At 39.8% G+C, this 24,890-nt stretch overlaps 1 protein-coding gene across 6 annotated transcripts in view; it reads right to left on the bottom strand.

Moving 5' to 3' along the window:
* Positions 1-24,890, bottom strand: part of RERE (arginine-glutamic acid dipeptide repeats) — a 205,257-nt gene that overhangs the window by 87,756 nt on the left and 92,611 nt on the right. For 5 of the 6 annotated variants that reach the window (XM_071767166.1, XM_071767168.1, XM_071767170.1 and 2 more), the window contains 3 exons: positions 15,900-16,005; positions 14,689-14,785; positions 11,299-11,403 (listed from right to left, as the gene is read on the bottom strand). In XM_071767166.1, coding sequence (XP_071623267.1) covers positions 11,299-11,403; positions 14,689-14,785; positions 15,900-16,005 — 308 coding nt within the window. Of the gene's footprint in view, positions 1-6,251; positions 6,460-11,298; positions 11,404-14,688; positions 14,786-15,899; positions 16,006-24,890 lie in introns of those variants that run through there. The other variant, XM_071767171.1, reaches the window with a different exon arrangement.

Below are 24,890 nucleotides of genomic sequence, written 5' to 3'. Positions count from 1 at the left end.
TTGGAGGTTCAAGGTCAAAAAGTTCAAGGCAGCATGGCCGAGAGAAGAGAGTGCAGAGGTGAGGATGAGAAAGGCACAGGAGAGAAGACACAGTGGTGCAGAGCTTTAATTTAGCAGCTCTAGAAAGAAAGAAAGAGAGGAAGGAAGGCTGGGAACAACATTCCCCACATGATTTCCAATACAGAAACAAGCTGAACTGTTTATTATCCATCTCCTCTATACTGCACAACCAGACCCACACCATTTCCATGACAGCAGCACAGCATTCCCATACTGGTAAGGACTGGAACCCACCAGAGACACCAGACAAGTTTGAGCTGCATGAGGTACACCACATCAGCTCTGAGAATAAAAGGGGTTCTGGATTTGCAACACCAACTGCTCTGACAGTACTGCCAGAGCCAGACACAGGTCAAGGCTGGAAACTCACACCTGAACTTCTCCAGAGACTGAAGGCAACAGCAAAAGGATTTGCAGGTTTCTGCACAGCACCTCCCTGCATTGTCCTGCTCTTGTCCTATTCTTGACATGAATCCAAGTCAGTCCTTACCCAGCACATGTGGTGAAGATCTCTGCTAGGAAGCCAGGCTTCTGACAGAAACACATGCTGAATACATGTGCTGGACCCTCAAGGCCAGGGATCTCATGTACAAGTACAAAGTAGAATCTCAGAAGCTGTGATGCCGCTTCTTTCATGTTTTCATTCTTATTACTGAAGTTCAGCAAGAAACATGCTGGGCTGTAATTGCACATGTTTTACACTGAGTGACTTGCCTCAGACAGGGGTGGTATCACTGCAGTATCACAACGAGCCAACTCTGTTCTTCATCAGTTCATTTCACCCAGCAAGAGTCACAGTTTTTGTTCTGCTGTGGTCACTACACACTTAGTGCTGTCCACTATGTATTGCACTTCCCCTGGTTTTGGAAACACCTGCTCCTAGCCAGCAACAACTCAAAAAACCAAAAATAATTTAATTATAACTTAAAAAGAACCTAAGCCAAAACACCGCAACCTACACATCACATATAGGACATCATTTTGTGCTAGCCCTGTGACCACTCTTGGCATAATCATTCCTGATTCTGTATACTGAGGTGATGTGTAATTAAACTGGAGGGATGTTTCAAGACAAAAAGGTTTTTAAACTGGCCAAATCACTCAGTCACAGGCTGCCTCTCACAGAGTCTTTCAGATTCTCTTCAGGGCTCTTCAGAAAGGGTTTTCAAAACCAGCCAGCTCAAAACCACTGCCCACTGCCCACATGCATACCACGAAGGCAAATTTTACAGTCCAAAGGAAGTTTCAACAAGAAACCAGAAGTATTCTGTCTGAGTGGCTCACATCATCCTGGAACAGAGCCGGTTTAAAGAGGGGATGGGGCTCTCTGAAACTGGGACCACAGGATCCAGAGACCAGAACACTGATTGTCATGCATCCAGACATCACAGGGTGGGGACAGATTGTTAGATACAGAAATGCATAAAAGCAGTTGGAAAAGGTCATTATTTTTATAGGATGAATGATTAAAAGAGGAAAGACAGCTTAAAGCTGAGATATACAGGGGCTTGGGGGTTGTTTTTATAAGCAATAATAGGCTCTTAACACTAAACAATTAATCCTATGAGATCTGGGTTTATTTACATGTCTGGTTTGGGGTTTATTCAGCAAGCCAGCGATTTTCTTACCACACTTAGAGATGTATGCAATAGAAAGAAAAGGTTATAATTTGTAATCATTCATTTTAACATTGGTGCAACCAAACAGCCAGATAACCAATTACTGGCAAGATAACCAATTTCCAGTTAGCTGTAATTTCTGCACAATTTATATTAATCTGAAGTAGCTCGGAAAGGTTCAGGAAAATGTTTTTCAGAAATCCTTTTATGCAAATGGTCTGATACCCAAGATAAAAAAGGAAAAAAAAAAAAAGCTCTTTAGAGCAGTTCTAAAAACATCTGTCAAGGATCATTTTGTTCCATCTCTAGAGCAACAAAACAGGAGAGAACAAAATTACTCCACTCCTACTTCAGCTGGTTAAGGAACAGTTCATCAGGGCTTGAAAGGGACTGGCATGACATTCAAGAGATTAATTTGCTAGGACACTGCATTTCATTTTATGCCGTGCATCCATAAAACAAAATTCAGACCCTCCCTTGCCACATTCTTATTCACTGCTATGCAGGCTCTGCCTGCAAAGATTTAACTATAACAGAGCAGCTTTACATATATTTGCTCCTCCACAACATTAAAAAGTCAAGGTCTCACCACACTGATTCAAAATAGACTGCCCAGGAACACAATAAGCCTCTGTTCTTACTTTCTCAGCTCTATTCTTACTTTCTTCAAGCATCTGCCTATGGCCACTGTTGGGAGACAAATGGATCTGCAACTTGACCCAGCAAGACCCTTCTTATGCGTGTTATGTTCCTGCCTTACATGTTCAAAATACAAAAGGGACAATCAGGTGCAGGTCATTCAACCTTTAACCAAAAAATCCCACAACTACCACAAAGCTGTGAGTTAGGTGCCTAAGAATAAGAGAACTGGGTTCTCCACCCCCTTCTAAACAAACAACAAATCTTGTTTAAAGACTGAGTTAGTCACATTACTTCATTTTTTGTTACATAAGAATGGGTACCAATTTACAGGTTAAACCATGGCTTCCTAGCTTTTTCCTAACTATTATTTTTACATTAAAAAACTTACTTCACATTTAACCCAATTTCATGTATACCATTTGCAATTGTGCCTCAAATAATTTTTTTTTTTAATCAAGGTTTCAGAAGTACCTTTTCTAGAAGTACCCTACTGCTCAGAAAAACATGCCTGCAAATGGCCAGCCCCTAGTAAATTTAAGTTTTGTTTAAAACCTGTTGTAATAATAAAAAATGCAGTGGCTAGTCTGTGTCCTCAGTGAAAAAAAAATCAAATTTGTGTTTCAGGCAAATGAATTTATACGGGAACATTTTTAGTGAGAGTTCAATTTAAAGCAGGAATGAATAAACATGTGCTAACTTTTGTACCTTCAGTACAAGCTCAAACCTGCTGACTGCAGAGCCAGACATTTAAGGAAGTGGAGCACTGGGTGTTGTACATGCTGCTGGTCAGAGAAGGAAGTAGCTGCAGAACTGAGTCAAGCAGGAGAAAGCTGTTTCAAGATAACGTTATTTTTCATCAGGCTTTCATATACATATGAGCAAAAAAACCCAAACATCACCATACAGGCCTTAGAAGTGCTATCCCCTACTCAAAAGGCAGGATGGAAGTAATCATAATATAGCCTGACAGGCAAGTTACTGTAAGGAGACAAGTGTTCTTTCCATGCAGTAATTACCTGTGTAGGTGATGTTTTCCTGGTAGAGTTCAGCTCTCTAATACTGTTTTTTCCAATATTTCTTTACCTTCACAAAAGACATCAGTATTTTGAGCACAAGTTAAAGAAAAAATATTTAGTGGAAACTTTTGCATTATATCAAGTTTTTTTATCTAGTCTACATATGATTTTAATAGAACCGGAACATTACTTATCTGCAAGCAACACAGATATGTGAATTAATTCAACAGGGAATTATGTTGCTTTAAGTGTTTAGCTTGTATCATTTCTAAAATGTCCAGGCAGTACCTTTGCACTTCCCAGAGTAAATATTAACTATTAAAACAGAGTATATACTACATCAACCCCATTTCCTCAGCACAACTACAGTTTATATGCAGGGCACTGGAACCAGGCAGCAACCTGGCAGTTAATTTTTTAAATAAAGGTTCATCAAGGTTAGATGTGGTAACTCACATCCAGCTTCCCTGAACAACAGATACCTGGAGAATCAATAGCATGCGTTAAAGGTGGCAAATATGAAAAATGTGAAGCACAAAACAAGCTTGAAGATACCCCTAGTTCCATCACATGCTTGGAAATACAAAGATTTAATTAAAACCAATTAGAGCCTGAAGAACTGGAAGAAAGAGTAAGAGATTATCTTAAGTTTTTTTTCAAACTTTTTTTAGGGGGAAAGAGTAGGGTGTGTGTAAGTTGGTTTTCCATTTTTGTCATTTTTTCTAAGCCAAAGTGTAGGTCTCACACCTATGCACAAACCTAAGGAACTGCTCTTGTAACAAACTGGCTGACTGACCCCACAACTGGCAAAACAAGTGAATGACATTTGTGAAGCATGTGTAATGGGAGAATTGAGATCTCAAAAAACACTGAAGGTCTGCTGTGAGAGGAGTACTGCCACAGGGAATAAGAATATCTATACATTTGCTATACATCAGGACCCATCTGACTGTACATGCGCACAGCACAGACAGAGGGGTCAGCCTTCCAGGGGGAGTTCTGGGAGCCAAAACAACCAACATCTCATCCACAAATTCTCATGTGTAATTGATGAAGTGAGGAATGCCTTAGTTGTTATATTACCCCAGCAGTATTTGTTTTGCCAAGTGTTTTGTTTGACAATCAGATTTCTTTTACTACAACCTAGAAGCGTTTTCATTTTCTCCCATTACTTTAAAAGTTAACCTTAGCTTTTTAAAACAAGCTTGACCGAAATTTCATTTAAAATCCACGAGTAGCAGGTTTTTTTTCAAATATTCTTTAAATGCATGCATGAGTTACCACTGAAGAATAACACAAAACAGACTGCTTTGTACCCTCTCCATTCATTAATGCCTTTTATTCTGCTTGTAAGTCAATATTTAAAACAGATGTTAAGAACACAAGGTGTCATATCCCTGTATTCCTGCAGAGCAGTGTCACGTTCCTGTATATATTCAAGTAGCTGCTTTATTAGGAAAGTTTCTAAAGCCTTGGCCTACAGAGACAATCCTACCAACTAAGAGGTGATTCAGCCAGACTGAAGTTCAAGGGATTACTGCCCTATAATTATTAGCATGACTTTTCTGCAGCCAATGGCAAAAGTGACCAGTGACCCACATTAAAATAGGTATTATTGATTTTTATGCTCTCTAGGTATACAAAAGGAAATGGAGAAGGGAAAGACACTTCAGATGGCACACAGATGCAGCCATGGGACACTAAGAGAAGTAAAATAATTCATCATTCATTCCACAGCTTCTGACAAGACCAGGAAGGTAGCTGGAGTAACCCACACTGCACAGGTGAATGGCTCAAAGGCTAAAACTCAGCTTTCTGCTATGAAGTCCCAGAGATGTCACTTTGAGCAGCTCAAACCATCCCATCCCCTTCAAACTCAATGCACTCCAGTAACTCACAAACGAGTTACCCTGACTTGAGTATTTCAGCCACAACCCCCGTGGTGCCCAGATCTGTCCTGCAAGCCAAAGGGCTCTGCAGAGGGCCACAGCAGCACAGCACCCAGTGTTGCACAAGTTCAGACACCAGTGCAAAGCAGAACAGGCTGCAGAATCAACTCAACACACCAAGTTCCTCTCAAACTCATTTACACTTAGCAGTGAGAAGCCACTGCTGGCTGTCCCACAGGGACCTTGAAGCCAGCTGCAACCACACAACGGTTAACACAGAACTGTGGAGCCCCAAGTCCTCTATTTTATTCAGTCTAAAAATGTAGGGTTTTTTTTACTAGCCTGCTAAAACCCATGAGGGTATTACAGCTTATACAGATGTCATCTGACAAACTCCTCAAAGCATAAGACAACACTGCTGTGTTTCAGATGCCCGAGTGTCACCTGCGTGCCGTGACAAGCAGGCAAAACCATGATGCTTACTTTGTTGTTTTTTTTCTCTTCAATACTTGAGGAAGTATCATCAGGATCTCTGCCCCTCGAATCCAACCCAGAACCTCCCATCTGCAGAGCAACCAATGGCTGCTGATCTACAGCCCCTCTGGCACATTTTACCTCAACACCCTGCTGCAGGCCCAAAACATCTCCTCACAGCCACCCCCGGGGTAAAGGCTGCAGCTCCCCACAGACCTGACACAGAAGCAGACAGCACGACCGAAATTCAAACTGCACCAAGAAAAGGGGAGGGGGAGGAAGAAAAAAAACAACAAACAAAAATCCCCAACAAAATAAGAAAAATAAGCCCCCACAGGTTCAAGGGTTTGCTGCATGCACCCCCTCAAGGCAGCAGATTCCCAGCTCAGGGCCCTCATGCACCGAACAGCTGCACGGCCACGCTGCCGTTATCCCGAGATTCTGAGGAGCATGCAAGAGTAATGAAATGATTTCATAAACATTTCAGAAGTCACAAACAACAGCAGAAATCACCATGGTTTTTAGGGGAGGCTGAAGTGATGTAAGCCTACCTGCAGGGGCTGAATGGATCATCCATGACTATGACAGGCTCTTGTGGGCTTAGATGTATTCCTCAACCCTCTTACTTAACAGCTAAAACTCTGCCTTTTCCACTCTACCAACTCAAAATGGAGGCACATGCAGTCTGAGAGACCTCGGAGGAGCTTTCACTGAGCTTGTGCTATGACCTAAGCCTGCACGCAGAACGCAGAAACTTCGCCCTCGGACTGACAGGACTGAGCATGTGCTGTGACCCTCCCCTCATCCACACACCGGCTCCCAACGCAATCAATCTCAACCCCGCGGTTTCCGTCAACACCGCGGCTGAGCTGCAGCCTCCCGGCAGCCTCCGGCAGCTCCCGCGTTCCGAGCCCGCCCGCAGGCGCTGGGGCCATGGCGGGGGAACCGGGACACCCAACGCTCCCCGGCACAGCCACACAGACGCCCCACCCCCCCGCCTGCTCCACCGCTTCCCACATCTCCTCCAGCTCAAAGACACATCAGGGTTTTTAAAAAAAAAAGCTGAGAGATTTTTGTGTTTGTTGTTTTATTATTTTCGCCTTCCTGGCTCGCCACTGGCTTTCAAAAAATGACACTAAAACGGTGCGGGGGCTTTCACAGCTGCCAGCGACAGGAGCCTCGCGTTTTCATCCCCTGCCTGTTTGTCAGGAAATGAAGCAGCAAGCTGGCTGACTGACTGCTTAGTTCTACCTGTCAGTAAGGCAATATCCGAGGAAACTTGGAGAACAGGGATTCTCAGCGCCAATGCTGCTGCATTTCCAAGCCTGTGCGAACAGAGGGTGAGCCCCAGACCTGACCGGCACTGCCTCAACTTCCTTCAGCAACCTGGATTTGTGGGGCTCCTGTTTATTATTGGAATTTTCAAATAAATCCTTTGCTGTGCATTTATATGAAGGTAATATCCCTTTCCCCTACAGCATGAAATGCTGTAACTCATATACCTGCCTCCCTTTTTAGAGCACCTGAGAAGCACAAATGTACTGCACAGCTAGAAAAGGATAAAAAGTTTCTCAAATTCTGAATTTTAAAACACAGAAACAGACTCGGCAAAACAGATCAGGCCACAGAACAATCCAAATTTTTCACTCCTTTAGAATAATCCAGTGAAATTTTTATTTTACTCACATAGGTGGATACACCTTTTTTGCTATCCAGGTAACATTTTCCACTCCCCTTTCTTAGGGACCTACACCAACGTAGTCTGACTCCTTCTATCCCTTAAATAAACCTGCACTAATAATTTATAATTTAAACATCCTTATGATTAATGGTCTTTTTGTTTTGTTTTTTAATAGTAAGCTACGCCAAGGTATGCATTTAAAACTTGAATAAACACAATGAAGTTTTATAAAGTGATTTATAAAATGAAATCCACCCTAACATTCTATCACCCAACTCCCGTTATAAAAATTTTACAGGAGGCAACACTTTCAGAACAAGACTGACCAAATTTTCTCAGACTGCAGATTATTAAGAAAGGTAAGTGGTCCAAATATGTTGCAGTCTTTGCCAGCTGACCTACTGATATGCAGTGCTGGTGCTCAGCACCTTCCATAATTCCTTCCCAGGAATATTAGGCAAGAGTGATACAAAACCAATTCAGTAAGACATACAGAAGCCATCTGTTTCACATCACATGGGCATACCATACAAACAGTCCCTGATTTCCCTGAACAGGAGGACTCCTGATTGTATTTAAAATTGCTAAACCTATTAAAAAAAATGGATTACAATATGATGTAGGAATTGTCTTACTCAGTCTGCCACAAACTGTGAGTGTTCTATTAAGTATAATAAAACCTCATTTTAAGGCCCTGATTGGAGACATACAGATGGATACAATAAAAATCCCTGATGATCATTTCACCCTCTATCACTGCTCCAGGCATTACAATAAGCATAGAATCAAAATACTCTAACAGCTAAAAATTGACCAGACAAAAGGAATCAAAACAGCCAAACAGAGCTCTGCAGTCCTCTTTACCCCCCTTAGTTCACATTTTAGCTGTAGATACCGATTTATCGTTCAAATAATTTTTTTTCTAAAAGGCAATATTAAGAGGAAGCTTTGAAAATCCTGCTAGCACACAGCTCCACAAAGCCTTATTATGATTATTATTATTATTACTATTCTTATTGGTTTTAGAACTGAAACTTGTATTCCACCCACTAAGCTTTCCATTTAAAGAAGATTAAATAAAATAATTGGAAAAAATTTATTCAGGTTAAAAAAAAAAAAAAAAAAAAAAAAGAGCAAGTCACCCTCACTTTCACTTTTGGGAACATTTCCCTCAGATATGCACCAATACTCATTTAGCTGGCAACATCACCAAACAAGAACACTTCAGAAAAAAAATAGTTAAAAAGAAAAGCAAATGTGGCAGAATAAAAACACCAACAAAATCCTGGTCTTCTCACAACATCTAATTCAGAAAATTCACCCATGGCTTGAGTGTATGGTATTATTTTATTCTCCAGTGCAAAACAATGCTGTGGAGGAGTAATTTTGATTCATGGCCATGAAACCTGTTTATAGCATAATATCTGATTATTACTAGTTCCAAGTGAAAACTCAGTAACATTTAAATCTACATGTATTTACAGATGGCAGTGTCAAGACAAAACTTCATAATGTATTTATCTACTCCTGAGATGGACGAACTGCAGCCAGTACCTGCAGGAACAGGCCAAGACCAGCAATGGCATTTTTCATGTCTGCATCCTTGAGCAAGGGAGTTCAAAGTCACTCCTGGAAGTCCCATAGGCTGTCAGAGTGTAAAGAGAAGGACTAGAAGAAGTTCTTGCCTGAAACAGCTACATCTGGGACTTTACCACAGGGTAAGAATTAGAGTTGTAGTGAATGAGTGGCATGATGAGAGATGAAAACAGTATGAGCTAAACTTTTTATGCTAAACATAAAATAAAAAACACTCAAATAAATGTATCTTTGTAAATGTAATCCACAGATGGAATTGGTTTGATCTAAAACCACACCTTATCACCCATTTCTCTACAAGTCATTGAGGGGGGTCACCCTGCACTATTCAGGATCTTCTCAACGACATAAACACTGCTTTTCTAAAACCAGACTGACTTCAAGACAAAGTTTTGGGTTTTATAGACAAATCACTAGCAGGTCGTCCTGAATGTGCACTGCAATACTTTTACTTCTTAAATAAATCTAGAATTATGTATTCAAAGAAGCAGTAGCAAACACACAGCTGAGGAAATACAGAATTGAAGAACTAGAATTAAAAACTGGAAAAAAAAAAAAACAAACAAACCAACAAAACCCCACAACCCTGACTTCAACCAAAGGTAGAAAATCCTACACTTTGAGCACGGGCTGGTCTGAGTAATTAGCTGATAACTAAGTGCTATGCTTTGTCATTTCATTGATCTTCTCAGGCTCAGTTATTTTCTAATAGCTAAAAGAATTAACAGCTACTTCTACACAGCAAGTGGCTTTAAAACTGCACTGACAACTCCCATAAAGGGCATTTCATAGGAGAAACATCAATTATACTCAGAACTTGAACACTGATACCAGCAGTTCATTTAGCATTTACACCCTCAAAACCAAAATGCATTAAAAGTGACACAATTAAATATACAGGTTAAGCATAGTGCCAAATATCAGAGAGGTAACAAACTTCAGTAAATATCTCATCTTGTCGAACTGCTCCAAAAACATACACAAATGTTACAAAACCTTTCTAAAATATTGTATTTTAAAATATTAGAGGGTTTCATGCTCTTTTCCCAGAGCTCAGCACCATACAGTTGGAACTTAAACTGACAACAACTGCTTATGGATGTAAACTGAACTGATGAAGGGAGTTTACCCCATCCAGTCCCCTCTCTCTCACTTAAAAACAGTTTAAGACACTTTAGAATAAGTTACAGGAAGCCTCATAAATAGGCAAATGCATAATAATATGCACACACAGGGAGTTTCTTTCTAACTGCAAGCAGCTAGGAAGAAAAGGATGTGGTTGGCTACGCCCTGAAGCATAGAGATTCCTATCTGCAACAAAAACAGTGAATCTACAGTATACCAATTCAAATATTTATTATTTATAGGCCTAATTTCCACTTAAAATAATACTTTTCTCAACAATATCTCCAGCAATCAACGTCCGCAAGCTAATTATGTTTTCTGCATTGAAGGAAACAATACAGCTTTCAGTCAGCACAGACCTTGCTGAGCCCTGTTACACATTATTAATCTTCTACTCAAGTGCTCACAGAAAGAAGCCCCTAGACAACCAACTCTTTTAGGCTGGTATTTGCAAGGCTTTCTCTGGGTTTACAAAACTACAGAAATGAAAAAGGAAGAGTTAGGATTTGGACTTGGAAAATAATGAAGGTACTGTCTAGTGTCAGCTTTGCTTTCCAACAGCTGATAAAGATCAGTTGGACATCAGCCAGGCAGACTCAAAGAACTGTGAAATAAAAGATACCTTCTTCAAATATGTGTTGATTCCCCCCCAGAAAAACCCCAAACCAACTCTTTCTGTACCTTCAATTTGTTCCTGGCCAGTGAAGCATAAATGAGGAATTGCTGATGCAGGTTCTTATACGAGCATTAACACTTGAAAGCATGAATCCCCATATTTAAAAATTTTCAAACTGATTTCTCCTTAGAGTGCAAATTTCAACATTACTTCCTAAAAGATCAGTGGATGTGGATGTGTTTTCAGGGGTCTGCATTTAGCCCATAAGACAGCTAAGAATTCCTGCTAATGTCTGCAACCTTTAAAAAATTTCACAGTTCTAAAAACCTGTTCTGAAGCACAAAGTTATTTACCCAGAGATGCAACCAGATACCATGACTTATTGCGCAATTATATTCTCTACTGATAGTTTTTCTCCGATAGATGCACTAAGCAGGAAGAGCTTTCTCCCTCTCACTCTTCCACTCCACCTTCCTATCAGCATCATACTTCATTTTAACTCTTCTTCCCCTGAGTAGTTTTCCTGTTCCTGCATGCTCTGATCAGTAGTAAAGTTTGCCTGAAAAGTCACTTCACTTACCTTGTCTCTGGATTATAGCCCAGGATGTAGAAAAATGAATCCACTCGGGCTTTAAACTCTCTAGCAGCAAATATGTCAGAGAAATGGGAGATATTACACTTTCCTCTGAAAGAAAGAGGGAAAATGGTATTAGAATTCTATCTTGATTTAACAGGTATTTTCATTCACTGCCACTGCAATCTGGAAGTCATGGACATCCTTGAGTTAGAGGTCTAAAACTTCATAAACAACAAATAACCATGGTGATTCTTCCCATGCTGGAAAGGGAAAAAAATGCAGTTACAGTGTCTCAGATGGTGTTCTACAAACATTCATTAATTCTCATTCCGGCAGCACAGTCCCCAAAATTAATCAGACTAATGAACAACATCCACCCTAGAAATACAATCCTGAAATCATCTGATTTTCAAACTTTTTGAAGTCCTATTACATTTAAATCTTTAAGGAAGCTTAGAAAATTCTACTATTCATGTTACCTGGGAAGTCAGCTTTTTATTTAGAAAACTAAGTAAAACTTCAGCTTAATAATACTTCCAAACAAAACCAAAGCTAATCTGCTTTAGCAAGACTGCAATCCTAACAATGCAAGTTCCAAAACACAGAATTTACTTCCTTTTACTTGAATAAAACACATAAAGGCATTTTTTACTATTAAAAAAAAAAAAAAAAAAAAAAGAGATAAAATACAAAAGAGGATTTATTAGCTTGTTCTACAACGGATTGCTAATATTTCTGTTTAATACAGCTTGCTGATGAAGTCATTATCCTTAAGGATGAGCATGAAGCCTGGCTGTAAGGAGCTGCATCTCATTTCCTCAAGGGTTTGTTGGGCTGTTAATGTTCACCAGCTGCTCCTGGTTTGTCAGGCAGTGCCTGCTGCAGTTCACTGCCACCAAATCCATCAGATCAGAAGCGGGCAGAGACAAACAGGGTAGACAGCAGAGGACTTGGTGCTTTTTATCTAACCCTGATCCCATGCAATAAACAAAGCACAGGATTTTGCTCCTTTTCAGGCTGTCAAGCTTTCCAGTATTAGAAAGCATCTCTTTTCTCACGGATTTACTGAACAGTATCTGCTATTATAAATAAGCTGTGTTAGGCCTTATTTAACATTGCAAAAAGGTTTTGCAGTCTTGCTTAAAATGGAATGCAAAGTGCTATTGCCACCAGTACACCACAATGAATAATTATTTGGCCTGCAGTAATACTGGATCTGGTGTCCTAGTCTTCTCAGCAAGGCTCAAAAGCACTGAGTATTTGTAAAACTACACTAGAAAGTGAAAATGTGAAGCTTGCTTCCCTCTCTCATCTTTTCATGGTAAAACACTTCAAATGCACAGCCACTGGCAACTCTGCCTTGTGACATCTGCTCTCCCAAAATCAGCTACTACAGGTGAGAGGAAAAAAAACACACCAGAAGGATGAAGGATGAATACAGATGGGACTGTCCTAAAACAAAACCATTATGACTATCCTGGAAGCTGAGGCTGCAGAACTGTCCCCACAATTGCCTAATTCTCAGCCAATTGCCCTTCTGACAAAGGACAAAGCAACACTGGATTTTGCACACGTCATGCCAGGTTGTAATGAACATTAACAAGGCTGCTAATTGAGACATCAGACAGAAATACTGAAAGACATACTTGTTCACTAATATTTATTTTATCCCTGGTGGCTGAAGCGAGTTTCCTGGTTTAGTCATTTGGAAAGAAAATGAGAGGGGTGGGAGCAGGAGATTGGTAGTTACAATCACTGGTTTTATTTCCCAATTTGTCATCAATTCACTGTGTGTCCATTTGCTTGCAGAGGGCAAAGAAATAATCCCATAGTATAGTAAATTAGAATTTGATGTTAACCTTCCTTTCATGCATCACAATACATTCTGCCTACTTTATGTTCTCATGGTAAGAACACCATGTGCAATTACCCTTATCTTGGTCTTGTACAATGAAAATTACTGACATGTATTAATCACCATTTGCTAAAAAAGAATCAGCAAAAATATAATCTTTATTCTGCAAAAGTACATTCCCTTAATTATCAGCACCTTTGGATACCATCTACAAACCTGTAAGAATTATCAGGATGGTAACAATCCAGAACACAACAAAACAACAGTGGAACCATATGCCAAGGTGATCTGAAAGGTGCCAATGGAATGTATTTCCAAGCAACAAGAAAACAGATAAAAACACAAGACAGGTTGAGAAAGTGATTGGTTTGGTCTTTCAGCAGCCTCCAGTCTTTTTGGAAAGGGAGAAGGTTATTTTTCATGGGGTTTTTGGTATACAAACATATTCCATTTGTATCTTTTCTTTAAAGACAACAACAAAGGATGTAGTGGAGAACTTCAAATACTCCCAGGGGAAAATTCCATACACATGGTTCAGTTTCTCTCTGTTTAAGCAGTTACATTTCCAAGACTGCTTCCATCAAAACAGCCAACCTCCTGATACCCTGTTTCTAAGCATGCCAGTTTAAAATTGGAAGGTGTCCTGTAACTCAGAAAAGGCACTGTGGAACTTCATAGGATTCTAAAACACCAGTGGAATCTTCTGAATTTCTGAGAAAGTCTAATATGTTAATCAAAGGCTTCTTCCTACTGTTATAACAGAAGTTGCAGCTAGTTTGTCTCAAAGTAAGTGGCTTCAGCAAAGGGACTCTGAGAAAAAAATGTCTCCAGATGGTTCGAGTGAAACACCATCTGAGCATTATTTTCAGGGAGATTATTCAATTTGCATTTGACAATATCCAAGCACATTTAGCTTGCTGAAAAAAAAAAAAAAAGCAAGCCTTGCTGTTCCTATTTGAAAACATTTTTAAGTAAATGTGTATCCCCTGATAGGCAGAGGTTTAGCACTCAAAAAACTGGTGGATAAAGAGGGCAGCAACCTCCAGGGAAGGGCAGAGAGTACAAAGAACAATGCAGGGGTCCATTACCTCCTGTCTGTACAGTGAGTTTTTAATAGAGCTCTTAGCTGAGCTGCAACAATGACAAGTGCCTCCCAGCAAAAGCCTTTAACACAATTTAATCAGGGCAACACACTAACAGTCACTTCACCAGGAGACACTGCTGTTAATAGCCAAATCAAACAGGGAGGAGGGAAAGGGAGCCTTTCTGCAGGAACTAGCAATAACCTAAATTGGCAATGATGGGAAACAATATCTTCTGAGCAACATTGATTAACTGAGATGAAAACGAGGCTGGAGAATTACAGCTTCTTTTTGAGGGAGAACAGATAACACAAGTTAATTACTGTAGGAGAGGAGCAGAAAGCTGAGCAGTATGTTAATGATCCCCACACAACACCAGGAACAGCATCTCACTCCGTAAGGTGTTTTTTTTTTCTCCTCCACCTCAGCCCTGGAACCACATCCTCTGGATCTTACCTGAGGGCAGCAGCATGGTAAGTGTCAACATAATCTGAAATGAAGAGCTCTCGATTCTTGATAACTGGGTCTGTAATAACAAGCTCTCGTCCAGAGTCTGCCAGAAAGCAAAACCACAAACAATAACAATAAAACCCCCCAAAACAAACAAAAAACCCCCACCAACACCTTAGCTGCAGTCTGAAAGCATCTCTCCCATTGCCATTCTGCAGGCATCTTTTACAGGTCAAAGTCTGAGGATGTTTCTGAGGCAGGGTCTCCTCAGGGTTAAGATGACAACACTGAGATTGCTTACATGGCCTGTCAGGTATGGAAATAACACAATCACCGTTTCTAAATGTGAAATCTTCCTTGCTATATCTTAACTGCTAGAGGTAAATAGATTTTAGGGGTGCTGAGTGACACATCCACTAGCCACCAGAAGTGGTCACTCCTAGCTGACATATTTTATCACTGACTTGGATTCCAGGTTAAGGTTTTGGTTGATTAGCATAATTAATCTCAAATCCTCAAGAAAATTTTGACAGCAATACATGCTTAGTGCTCTGGCTTTGAGATAAATACTGATATCCATATTCAAACACTGAAAAAATATCAGTATTAATGAAAAACTGGAGGACAACTTTTTCCATTATAACACCTTTGAAGAACACACTGGAATACTTGTCCTCATGCACAAGAGTGGGACATAAAAAAGCAGCCATGCTATCAAACTAGTTTCTTCTGCTTTTATTAAACCCAAGATCATGCTTGGTTTTGCAGAGGAAAGGGGCAACTCAGCTATGAGTGCTTCACTTACATCACTTCCTACAGTACTAACCACAGTGAGTACTCATTAGGAATCTAAAATTTAGGTCTAGTGACACTGTGGCAGAGTCACACACATACAAAAAAGAGATTCACAGTTTCTTCAGAAAAGCTGGTCTTTAGCCAGCTAGGTATCAGTACTCTTACAAAGGATACAATGATTTTTGTATTTAAACCATACCTGAAAGACTTATAGCAATAGCTATGAGATGTCCACAGGTTAGAACAAACAAAGCAGGTAAGAAACACAACCACTCATCTTCTCAAGTGTTATTTTCATCATCAGACCTTGCTTTGTTCCCCTATGAAAAGTGTTGCTTTCCAGACTGTTAAAACATAAAAACTGAGAGTACAAGTAAAAAAAAAAAAAAACAAAAAACCTTACTCTCCAGAGCCTAACTTACCATTCTCATTGTGTCTGTCCTGAACCAAATGCTGATAGACTGAATCTGGGACTTCAGACTGGCGATAGTACCATTTGACATTCATAAGGAGGTGGTCCCGTTTACTCTGAAAAAGAAGGTCTAAAGGCATTACTAAAAAAGAAATCAGACCCAATCTGACATCATTTTCTAAAGTATCAAGTTTGTTTTCACACTGAAAGAAACCTGAGGGAAGACAACATTTCTAGGACAATGAAACAAGGGCAATGTGCTAAGGATTGACTTTCAGATGAGACAAAGGCAACATAAATCTCCTGCATCTCTACCTATCTGACCAGCAAATACTAATGTATTCACTCAGAAACAAAACTAAAAAAGGAAGGAAAAGGAAGGGATCAGAAAAGAATTTTTGGCCTCACACAACATGATCTTACTCTGTTAATTTCTACAAAAAAAAAACCAAAAACCATTATGATTTAATGTTACCATTCTTAGCAGTTTTAAAAAAAAGATTGATTTTTCTTTTCCCAAGGACAGCTGGATTCAGACATAATCATACATGTTCTTTATTACAATCCTTTACACAAAAGAATAGGATGCTGCACTTCAGACCTATTAATTATAGGTTCTGATAGCTCACATACCTCACAAAGCCAACAGCAAAATTTACACAAAACTATCTTCCTCGTGTGCTCCTTTGTCACTGGGGAATCCATCTACCACTTTGTTCCTTCTTAAATGGAAACTGAAGCATAAATACCACTTAAAAGAATTTTTAGATCAAGTCATTGCAGACTCTCTGCTTCAGTTGAACTTTGAAGCCCTTGGTAGTCAATTTTTTTTACTGCTCCAAAACACTTGAAGAAATAGAGGAAGGCCTAAAGGGAAATGAACATTCCTTTGGAATGAAGCAGCTGCAAGCACCGTTTCTTTTTCTGGGCTCCAGCTCTCCAGACCCTTCTCAGACTGCTCTTCAAACACTGACATTTAAAAGCTAAATCACAGCTTACTGGACCAGAAAGTTCTTATCATCTCTCCTGTTCACCTCAGCCTACTTGTTCCAGCAATTTCCACCCTTTCTGCTTAATAAACAACCTCAAAATCTTTCCATTAAATGCACTTCTCACAGCCTTTGATCAAAACCCCATGTAATACCACCAAAAAACTGCTAGTGGCAGCATTGTGCCAGAAAAAAGTTTATATACTCCAGCACAAGTGCTCAATGTCCTGAACGCCTCAAAAAAAACATTCAAGAACACGCTAAGCATATTTTGCTGTACAAGAGAAATCTGAACCTAATTTTTGTTTCAGATCACACATCTGCAGTCAAAGACAACAAGCTTAAAAAACAAACAAAACAAAACCAAACCCCCAAGGAGTATAAAAAACCTAAACAAAAGACCAAAAGTCTGAGCAGCAACACTGAGTTTTGCTCCCAGCTTTGCAGGAAGACCTCCAGAAGGGTACAAATTCTGTGGGAAATGGTGTGTCCTTCATGTACGTGGACATTGAGATTACACTGCAACAAAAAGGGAGGGGTCAAAACTGCCAAATGCTTTCATTGCTTTGGCACCCCAGAGCTGGGAGTTGGCAGGTCACAGCTTTATTCTGAATTAGGCCAAGGCTGTAAAGGAGACAGTGATGCAACCACTCAACTTCCCTGTCTCAGCTTCTTATTATATCACTGAACAGCAGAAGACTTTAGCAGAACAGTGATGAAGCTAAGGTCACCATTTACAAAGCATTCTTTTGCTCTCTGACAGAAGAAATCCGTGGTTGCAAGTGAGATTTTTCATCCTGCTGCCATGAAGGGTGACCACAACCCCCTCCTCCCCAAAGACCCTCCTGGCTTTTGCATTCAGTCAATGGAAAGGGAAGATTTGCTCACTGCTGTCTCCTGTAAGCTTCACTATCAACGTCCAAGTTGCCCAAAATGTATTTTAAAAAATGGGATAGCAGAGGATTACCTAAGACCTTACTAAGAATATTCACATATTAACACAAGGAAGGCAGGCAAAGGTTCTACTGCATTTTGCAGTATTCTATCATCTCATCATTTAAAAAATCACAACCTTAAAGAAGCCATTAATATCTACAGTCTGAAGCTTTTTGCTAGTTCAAGCATTCAAATTTGATGGGAAGGGGCTGATTTCCCAACTGGAAACTTTCTTCTCAAACTCACAAATGGCTTAGTCCTTCCCTGCCCCTCACTCCAGAGGTTTGTGGTGACTGCCCAGTGAGAACATCAACATTTCCCCTGCAACCAGATTCACAATCAGGAGGGAAGACAAGGAATGTGACTGAATTGCAGAAGAATGCTTGAACCCAAGAACTTTCCAGGGAAATGATGAATTGCCCTGGAAATTACCCTGCAACCTGCAAAAATGAATGGGACTGACTCAGGTGAAGTTTTGAGGCATGGCCAGAGGGGAAGATGACACAGAAAAAGAAATTATAGGGGTTTTCCTAAACAGAAAAGAATGGCTTTTCTTTCATTACACCTCAGAAACAAAACTAATCTATCTTTAGAAGCTATGCAGAAAAAGAAAAGAAAAAAAGATGAGGGTAGATTTAGAACCAGAATAATAAAACCAGTATACAAAATGGTGAAAATAGGCACAGATTTGAAGCCCTGGCATACACCAACTTTCTATGCTTTTAACATCTAAAAACTAAATCTTATGAAACAGGCATTTCAGAATTATTCACACATGGCAGGGAAAGATGAGCATAGCCATACATATCTTTAAAAATTATCAGACTCGTTCTTTATCTTTCAAAACAGAAAGCAGCCCCTGCTCCACAGTGCTGGTTGTTCATCATTAGAATCTCAGAACACACATGGCTCGACTCAGTGTCTCCACAAACAAGGAATGCGGTGACAAAAACATCGTTCACAAAGATGTAGATGCATAAGTAACTTTTTACAGTGGAGTCTCTGGGCAACAATGCAACTAAAAATATACTGACATAGCAGAGCAGCAATAGCAGCTTCTTGCTGAGAGCAGTAGGGTTTGGGTTCTGGGTTATTCAGCTGGACTTTGGCTTTTTAGGGTTCTTTGAGAGCACTGTGATCTAATCTTCCTAAACCTCTTTTTACCATGATTGCTGCTTTTTACCCAAATCATTTCAAAACTTCATCTTGAGAAGTATTTTCTGTACCTACTCTCCAACACGAACGATTCTGGGGGTTTTAACCTGAAAAATCTAAATTATTTTTCTCCTGAAAAATCTAAAACGTCAGAACCTTGTTTTACACATTTACATCCCTCATTGCAAGGAAATTCTTAGACATGCTATTTTGTCAGCCAATTTTCTAAATATGTCTGTCATTTACAGTGCAGACTACACTCACAGGTGTCAAGGCACCAACTTCTGTGGTAGACTATTTATTTTAGAACCGAGTACACACAAAAGCAGTTCATAAAGTATTACTTTTTTTTTTTTTTTTTTTTTTTAGCACCTTTACATAGGAAAATCTGTGGATAGTCACATGCCAAATTCAGACTTGTAGAAATCTTGCAATGGCAAATGCTTTAGAGTGTCTGTCACCTCAAAAAGATGCCTTGTGCTACAAAACTCCATTTTCCCCTTAAAATAAATTATTGACTATTATGGCCATTCTCAAAAAGTCCTGACTTGAGGGTAATTGTTGTTGCTGCTGGTTTGTTTATTGTCCCTTTTAAAAAACATGAATCAGGTTTGGACTTCAACAAGAATCAGATAAAATCTGTAAACGGATTAAAGCATCCCAGTGCACAAGCATCTGGTCAACTTCTGTTTAAAAACGAGCCTCTCCCTTAAAGCGGGAAAAAATTCTCTTGCAGGTTTTCTTTCAAAGTCTCAAGGTACTGATTTCCACAGCATACAGCTATACCAAGGTGCCAGGTTTCTTTTAGAACACAAACGAAAACAGAATTACTGCACATTACAATTTGTATCTTGAAGAGCTTCCACATTCTCCTCCCAGGGTTATGTCTAACCAAATTGTGCAAATGATCACAGATGTCCTGCAGATTCTCTCAGAGGGATTTAAGCAGTATCTTTCATTACTTGCCCTATTTAGATAGCATGTTAAATCACAACTAGCTTTGGAAACAATATACCAAATGCTGGAGATGACAGATGGGCATTCTGGAGTCAGTGAATAGCAGTTAGTTCAAAGAAACAAACAGCAAATATAAACAAGGGAAAGAACGGATTTCCTTTCAAACATGTTTCCAACAATGAAATTTTTCTATTAAAAAAAAAAGTCATTAACTCTAAGCTATCAAATTCCTTGCTCTATTTTAGCAACACATTAAATGTTTTATCAGTCACTCTGCTGTTCGAAGTAAAAATTTGTGCATTGCAGCAGAGAAGCTCTGGCCACACAAAGCCAGTTTTCCAGTGGACATTATATATATATATAGATGTGTATATATATATATTTTTTATTTATTTATTTATTTTTTAAACACTAGAAATTAACCCACTCCTTTGGGGTGCTGTTTATCTCCAAAATATGTTTACTTCATTTCACACAGACATTTCTCATTATGCTCCATGACACAGTATTATCCTGCTTCCAATACAAGCAGAGATTTGACTTGTTCCACATGCTGTGCCCCCCTCCCTCCCCTGCTGAATTGCTACCCATATTTCTACTCCTACTGTAGAAATATTTTTGCACTTACTCGATTTTGATATTCACTACTATTTAAAGGAGGGGAAAAAATAAGCTACTCACAGAAGATCCCCTAGGGGTAAAAAGAAAAAAAAAAAAAAAGCTAAGGGGACACAAAATGAAACTCTTTAGAAATCAGGAGCTAAACAGATACAGCAAGGATGTTTTTTTTTCCTCACTCTGCAACAGCATGTGTAATTTCAAGTTCTCAGGGTATCTTTCTGTAGACTGTTTTTTAATTAAATAAGAAACCTGATCAGCTGTTTGTAAGCCAGGAAAACCTACCCTGGAAATAGAGAGGTTATTACTCCAAATGAACGCTATTTTTGCAGCTTGATTATTTAATTGAGATGCATGTGTATTAACACACAATTACTTCTTGCAAACACAGCAGCACTGTCAAATGTGAGAGCTATCAGGATTCAGCAAGAAATCAAAATGTACATTAAGAGCACTAAACCTGGCAACATGCAATTTCAGTGCCCCTCCAACACAACAACCCAAGGCAGCGACCCTTTTGGTTCCTGTCCTCTTAACCTGAACCAACACAAAGCCTGCAACCTTTAAACCTGTTAGTGTTATCTAATGACTATTCCATCTACAAGAGCTTTTCTAATAGAAACATGCCTTGATGGCTTATCTGGCTGCACAAGGCAGGCCACAAAGAAGCAGCAGCTTGATTGAGCGCAGTAATGGAAGGCAGGAAATGAGAAGGTTTGGTTAAGCCGCGGATAATCGATCAGTGTATTCAGTGAAGTGTGAGCTGAGCTGGGAATAAGCTGCCTGGGGTATCAACTATTGCTGTTTCCAGGGTGAAGTCCCATTTCTGTGATCTATGTAGGAGAAAGCATAATTTATTGACAAAACAATACGAGATTTTCTCGCCTTGCCTTGCTCTTGACATTTTGTGGTCGTTTAAAGAACGAATTTCTCTTGTGCCCCTTTTATTCACAAGTTAAACAAATGGAACTCCTTTTGGAATGCAGGGAGGCACCTCAGCATGCTGGAAATTAATTCAGTCTCATGTCCAAATAACTCAGAAATGTAAAACGAGCACGGCACTCACCTTCCCCTGAATTTCAAACTTTCCCATTCAGACACCTATCACATGAAGAAGGCTCAGCCCCCTTCAGGGATGTCCCTGTCCTGGAGACTGTGCAAGAAACCCAGTCCTGCTGCTCAGAGCCACGCTGCTTTGTTTTGTCCTACATCTCTATAGCAAAGTTCAAGCAAAACTGTTTGCAAACAAACATTACAGACTGCAGACAGGTTATTTGCAGGCAGAGTTGCTTCCTACATATGGAGAGGGGAAAGCATACGAGTCCCATAAATATACCTGCAAACCTCAGCCTACGTACCTACTGCTATACACACATGCAAGCATTAAACAATCTGTTTGCCTACACTTGGAACATTTGCAAACTATGGTCAAAATTAGTCTGAGATCATGACTTGTTTTCTGCAAGGTTGTGTTTCCTGCCATGCAAGGAGACGGCCACAAAGCCAAAACCTCTGAATCCAGCTATCAAGGCTCAAGCCTTTTTAAACACACCAAGAGATATGCTGCTTCTCTGCAGGTTAATTCATAGTAGCTGCCATATGTTGTCTCCTAGTGTGGGCGGTTTGGCATTATAGCTGCTAGACTGTCTTAAAAGAAAAAAAAAAAAAAAAAAACAACAAATCAGACTCACCAGAACTGTACTATCAAAACTTGCTACACTGCCATTTGATGAACAGGAGATGTTCTGGTGGGATAGCTATTAAAGTCACTGGCAAGAACTCTACAGGATATCTGACAGACAAAGAATATGCTTACTGAGAAGTAGGGAAAGATCCATCAGAAACTGCCAAGAATAGCACTAAAAAACTGCATGGACAGCAGTGACTTCACTGGTCAAGTCTGCCTGGCAAAGCTACAGCTTAGCACTGAATTTCCTTGTGCTTCAACTACATGCACTTAGACAAAGCTCAATTTGAGCTACCTACAAGATGTAATAATTCCCAGCTAGAATCACATTTGGTGGCCAAACTCTTTCAGACACCTACATTCCCTTCTTTTTTCTCAGTGTTTTCAAAACAATGTCCTCTAATTATTTGCTTCCAAATGAACTGCCGTGGGGTGCATAGCAGTAATTCCCCTTGACATGGAAAGGTTGACATTGATTATGCAGAATGCCAACAAAAGGAAAGCAATCTGTGTATTAGGCACCACATGAAAGAAAAAGGAAACACAAGGAACAAATAAAAATACCATTAGGCAAACAGTCATTCTTTTCCAGGACCTCGGCCCCTATGGAACAATAGCTTTAATAAGACACTTGCCACAAGCCAAATAAAAATTAAGCTCATCTTTTTTCAGTCTTGGAAAAAAAAAAAAGACCTAAAAATCAGCTGTGAAATATCCAGTTGAAACTGAGTCACCACTGGTGTTCTATTACCTTGTTGACAATGTTTCTTAAAGGTATAGGGCCAGTAAAAGTTAACATGAAGTCTCCTGCTTTCCACCAAGAGAGAAGAAAAGAAGTATTTTTTAATTAACTCTACTCTATAAATTACTGGCTTAAATTAGGTAAGTTACTTACAGAATACCATACTCTTCTGTGTGCTAAAGAGCACAGGTAATTATACAAAAACAAGTGCAAACTAGAGCTAATAAAAATGAATACATGGCTGCTCTAAAATGAAGCTCCGAGGGCACTGCCCAACTGTCAGAGCAGAACAGTTCTCAACACCCTCAACTTCTAACCACCCTTTTGTACCCAGGTTCCATGCACTCTTTAAATATTAAAAAAAAGCCTCCCTCTTTTCTCACTCCTCTGGAATTCCACTCCTACTCACACCCCAGAAAATACGATCAAATCAGCAGCTGACACATCATCTTCTCTGCTTTTCAGAAGATGACAAGAGGTCAATTAGGACCAAATAAAAAATCACTCTATGCAGTTTTTGCCCAAGATATTTGTGTTTTCTACCCAAATTCTTGAGGCAATTTCTTTCTTAACCAAAACATTTGGTTAATGCCATCTTCCCTACTTTCAGCTTGTGGTGACACAGGAACAGAGGATCAGGAACAGTACACTCCCAACTCATGTTATATCAAGTATCAGATATTAAACACATTGATTCATAGGCTTTCAGCTTTTGAGCCATCCAGAAAGCTGATTTCAGCACATCCTCATTCAGGCTTTCAAGGAGAAAAACAACATTACTCATTTCAGGTAGTGACCATGAAAGACTCCTGTGTTTAAAACAAACAATAGTATTTATTTCAACAACTTTTCAGCTTTACTAGAAACAAAGCTGCTTCCTGTGCCAAGAGTAGCAAGTCCCCTGCTTTCCTATCAGTAAAACACACTTAAAAACAATACTCTAAAATTTCAGTGCCATTCTATATGGCAAAAGATCATCTCATCTTGTAAAAAAAAAAAAAAATAAAAAAGCAGCTATGCTTAAAAACCAGCTGATTTAAAATAAAACTATCATAAGATCTTCCATGAAGGTCATGGGTCATTGGTTACTACCTCCTTTAATCCCTTTGTGGTATCTTTCTGCTCCGTTTCCCTTTGATGTTCTTTGAATCCCATCTGTGGTTCATGGTGTCAGTTATGCTGAGCAAAAGCATAAAGTAACCAGAGGATTCCAGCCTGCAAGTCCCCACCAGTGAGGCTCTTTAATTGCAGCTGGCAGGGCTGTGTGCCCACCCACCTCCCTTCCAAAAAAAAAAAAAAAAAAAAAAAAAAAAAAAAAAGAAAAAAAAAAAAAAGAAAAAGCTTTTCCCCAACTGACTGCTCCCTTCTTGGGGAAAATAGGAAAATAAGCAGCAGATCCCCATCAGGTATCTGATGAAACCCAAGAGGAGGAGGGCAGGGGACAGATGCCCACCCCAGGTCTGGGCAGGTTGAGTCCATCCAGGATGGATGCCACCTCTCCCCCTCCAAGCCCCACACTGTCCTGGTGCTGAGGATTCTTCAGGAGGCACAAAGTCACTGCAGCAGTTCTGGATGTGTGTGTACAATACTCACAGCTCCAGGGAGCAAAAATCACAGCCTCAGAAGTGGAGATCCCACACCCTGGGTGTTACTTCTGTGAACTCAGAAATGGGCTGCAATTAAAAAAATCAGAGAAAGGAAGAAGCGCTATTTTTGATCACAGGATCTCTTGCTCACTTTTGCTGCTTCTAGGAACTCCACTTTGATTACAGCTTCTGCCTTCCCCACAGCAGCAAATTCGGCAGCAAGCTGCTGACACAGTATTGATAGCAGCACAGCCTTCCTTCACACCCTCCTGATTAGCATTTCTATTGCTGCACTGCCTACCATACACATTGTACATCAAATACACCCTGT

This window comes from Heliangelus exortis, chromosome 23, assembly GCF_036169615.1.
Source record: "Heliangelus exortis chromosome 23, bHelExo1.hap1, whole genome shotgun sequence".
Lineage (NCBI taxonomy): Eukaryota > Metazoa > Chordata > Aves > Apodiformes > Trochilidae > Heliangelus > Heliangelus exortis.
Note: the sequence above shows the minus strand (reverse complement) of the source record. Positions and strands in the feature narration are given on the sequence as shown.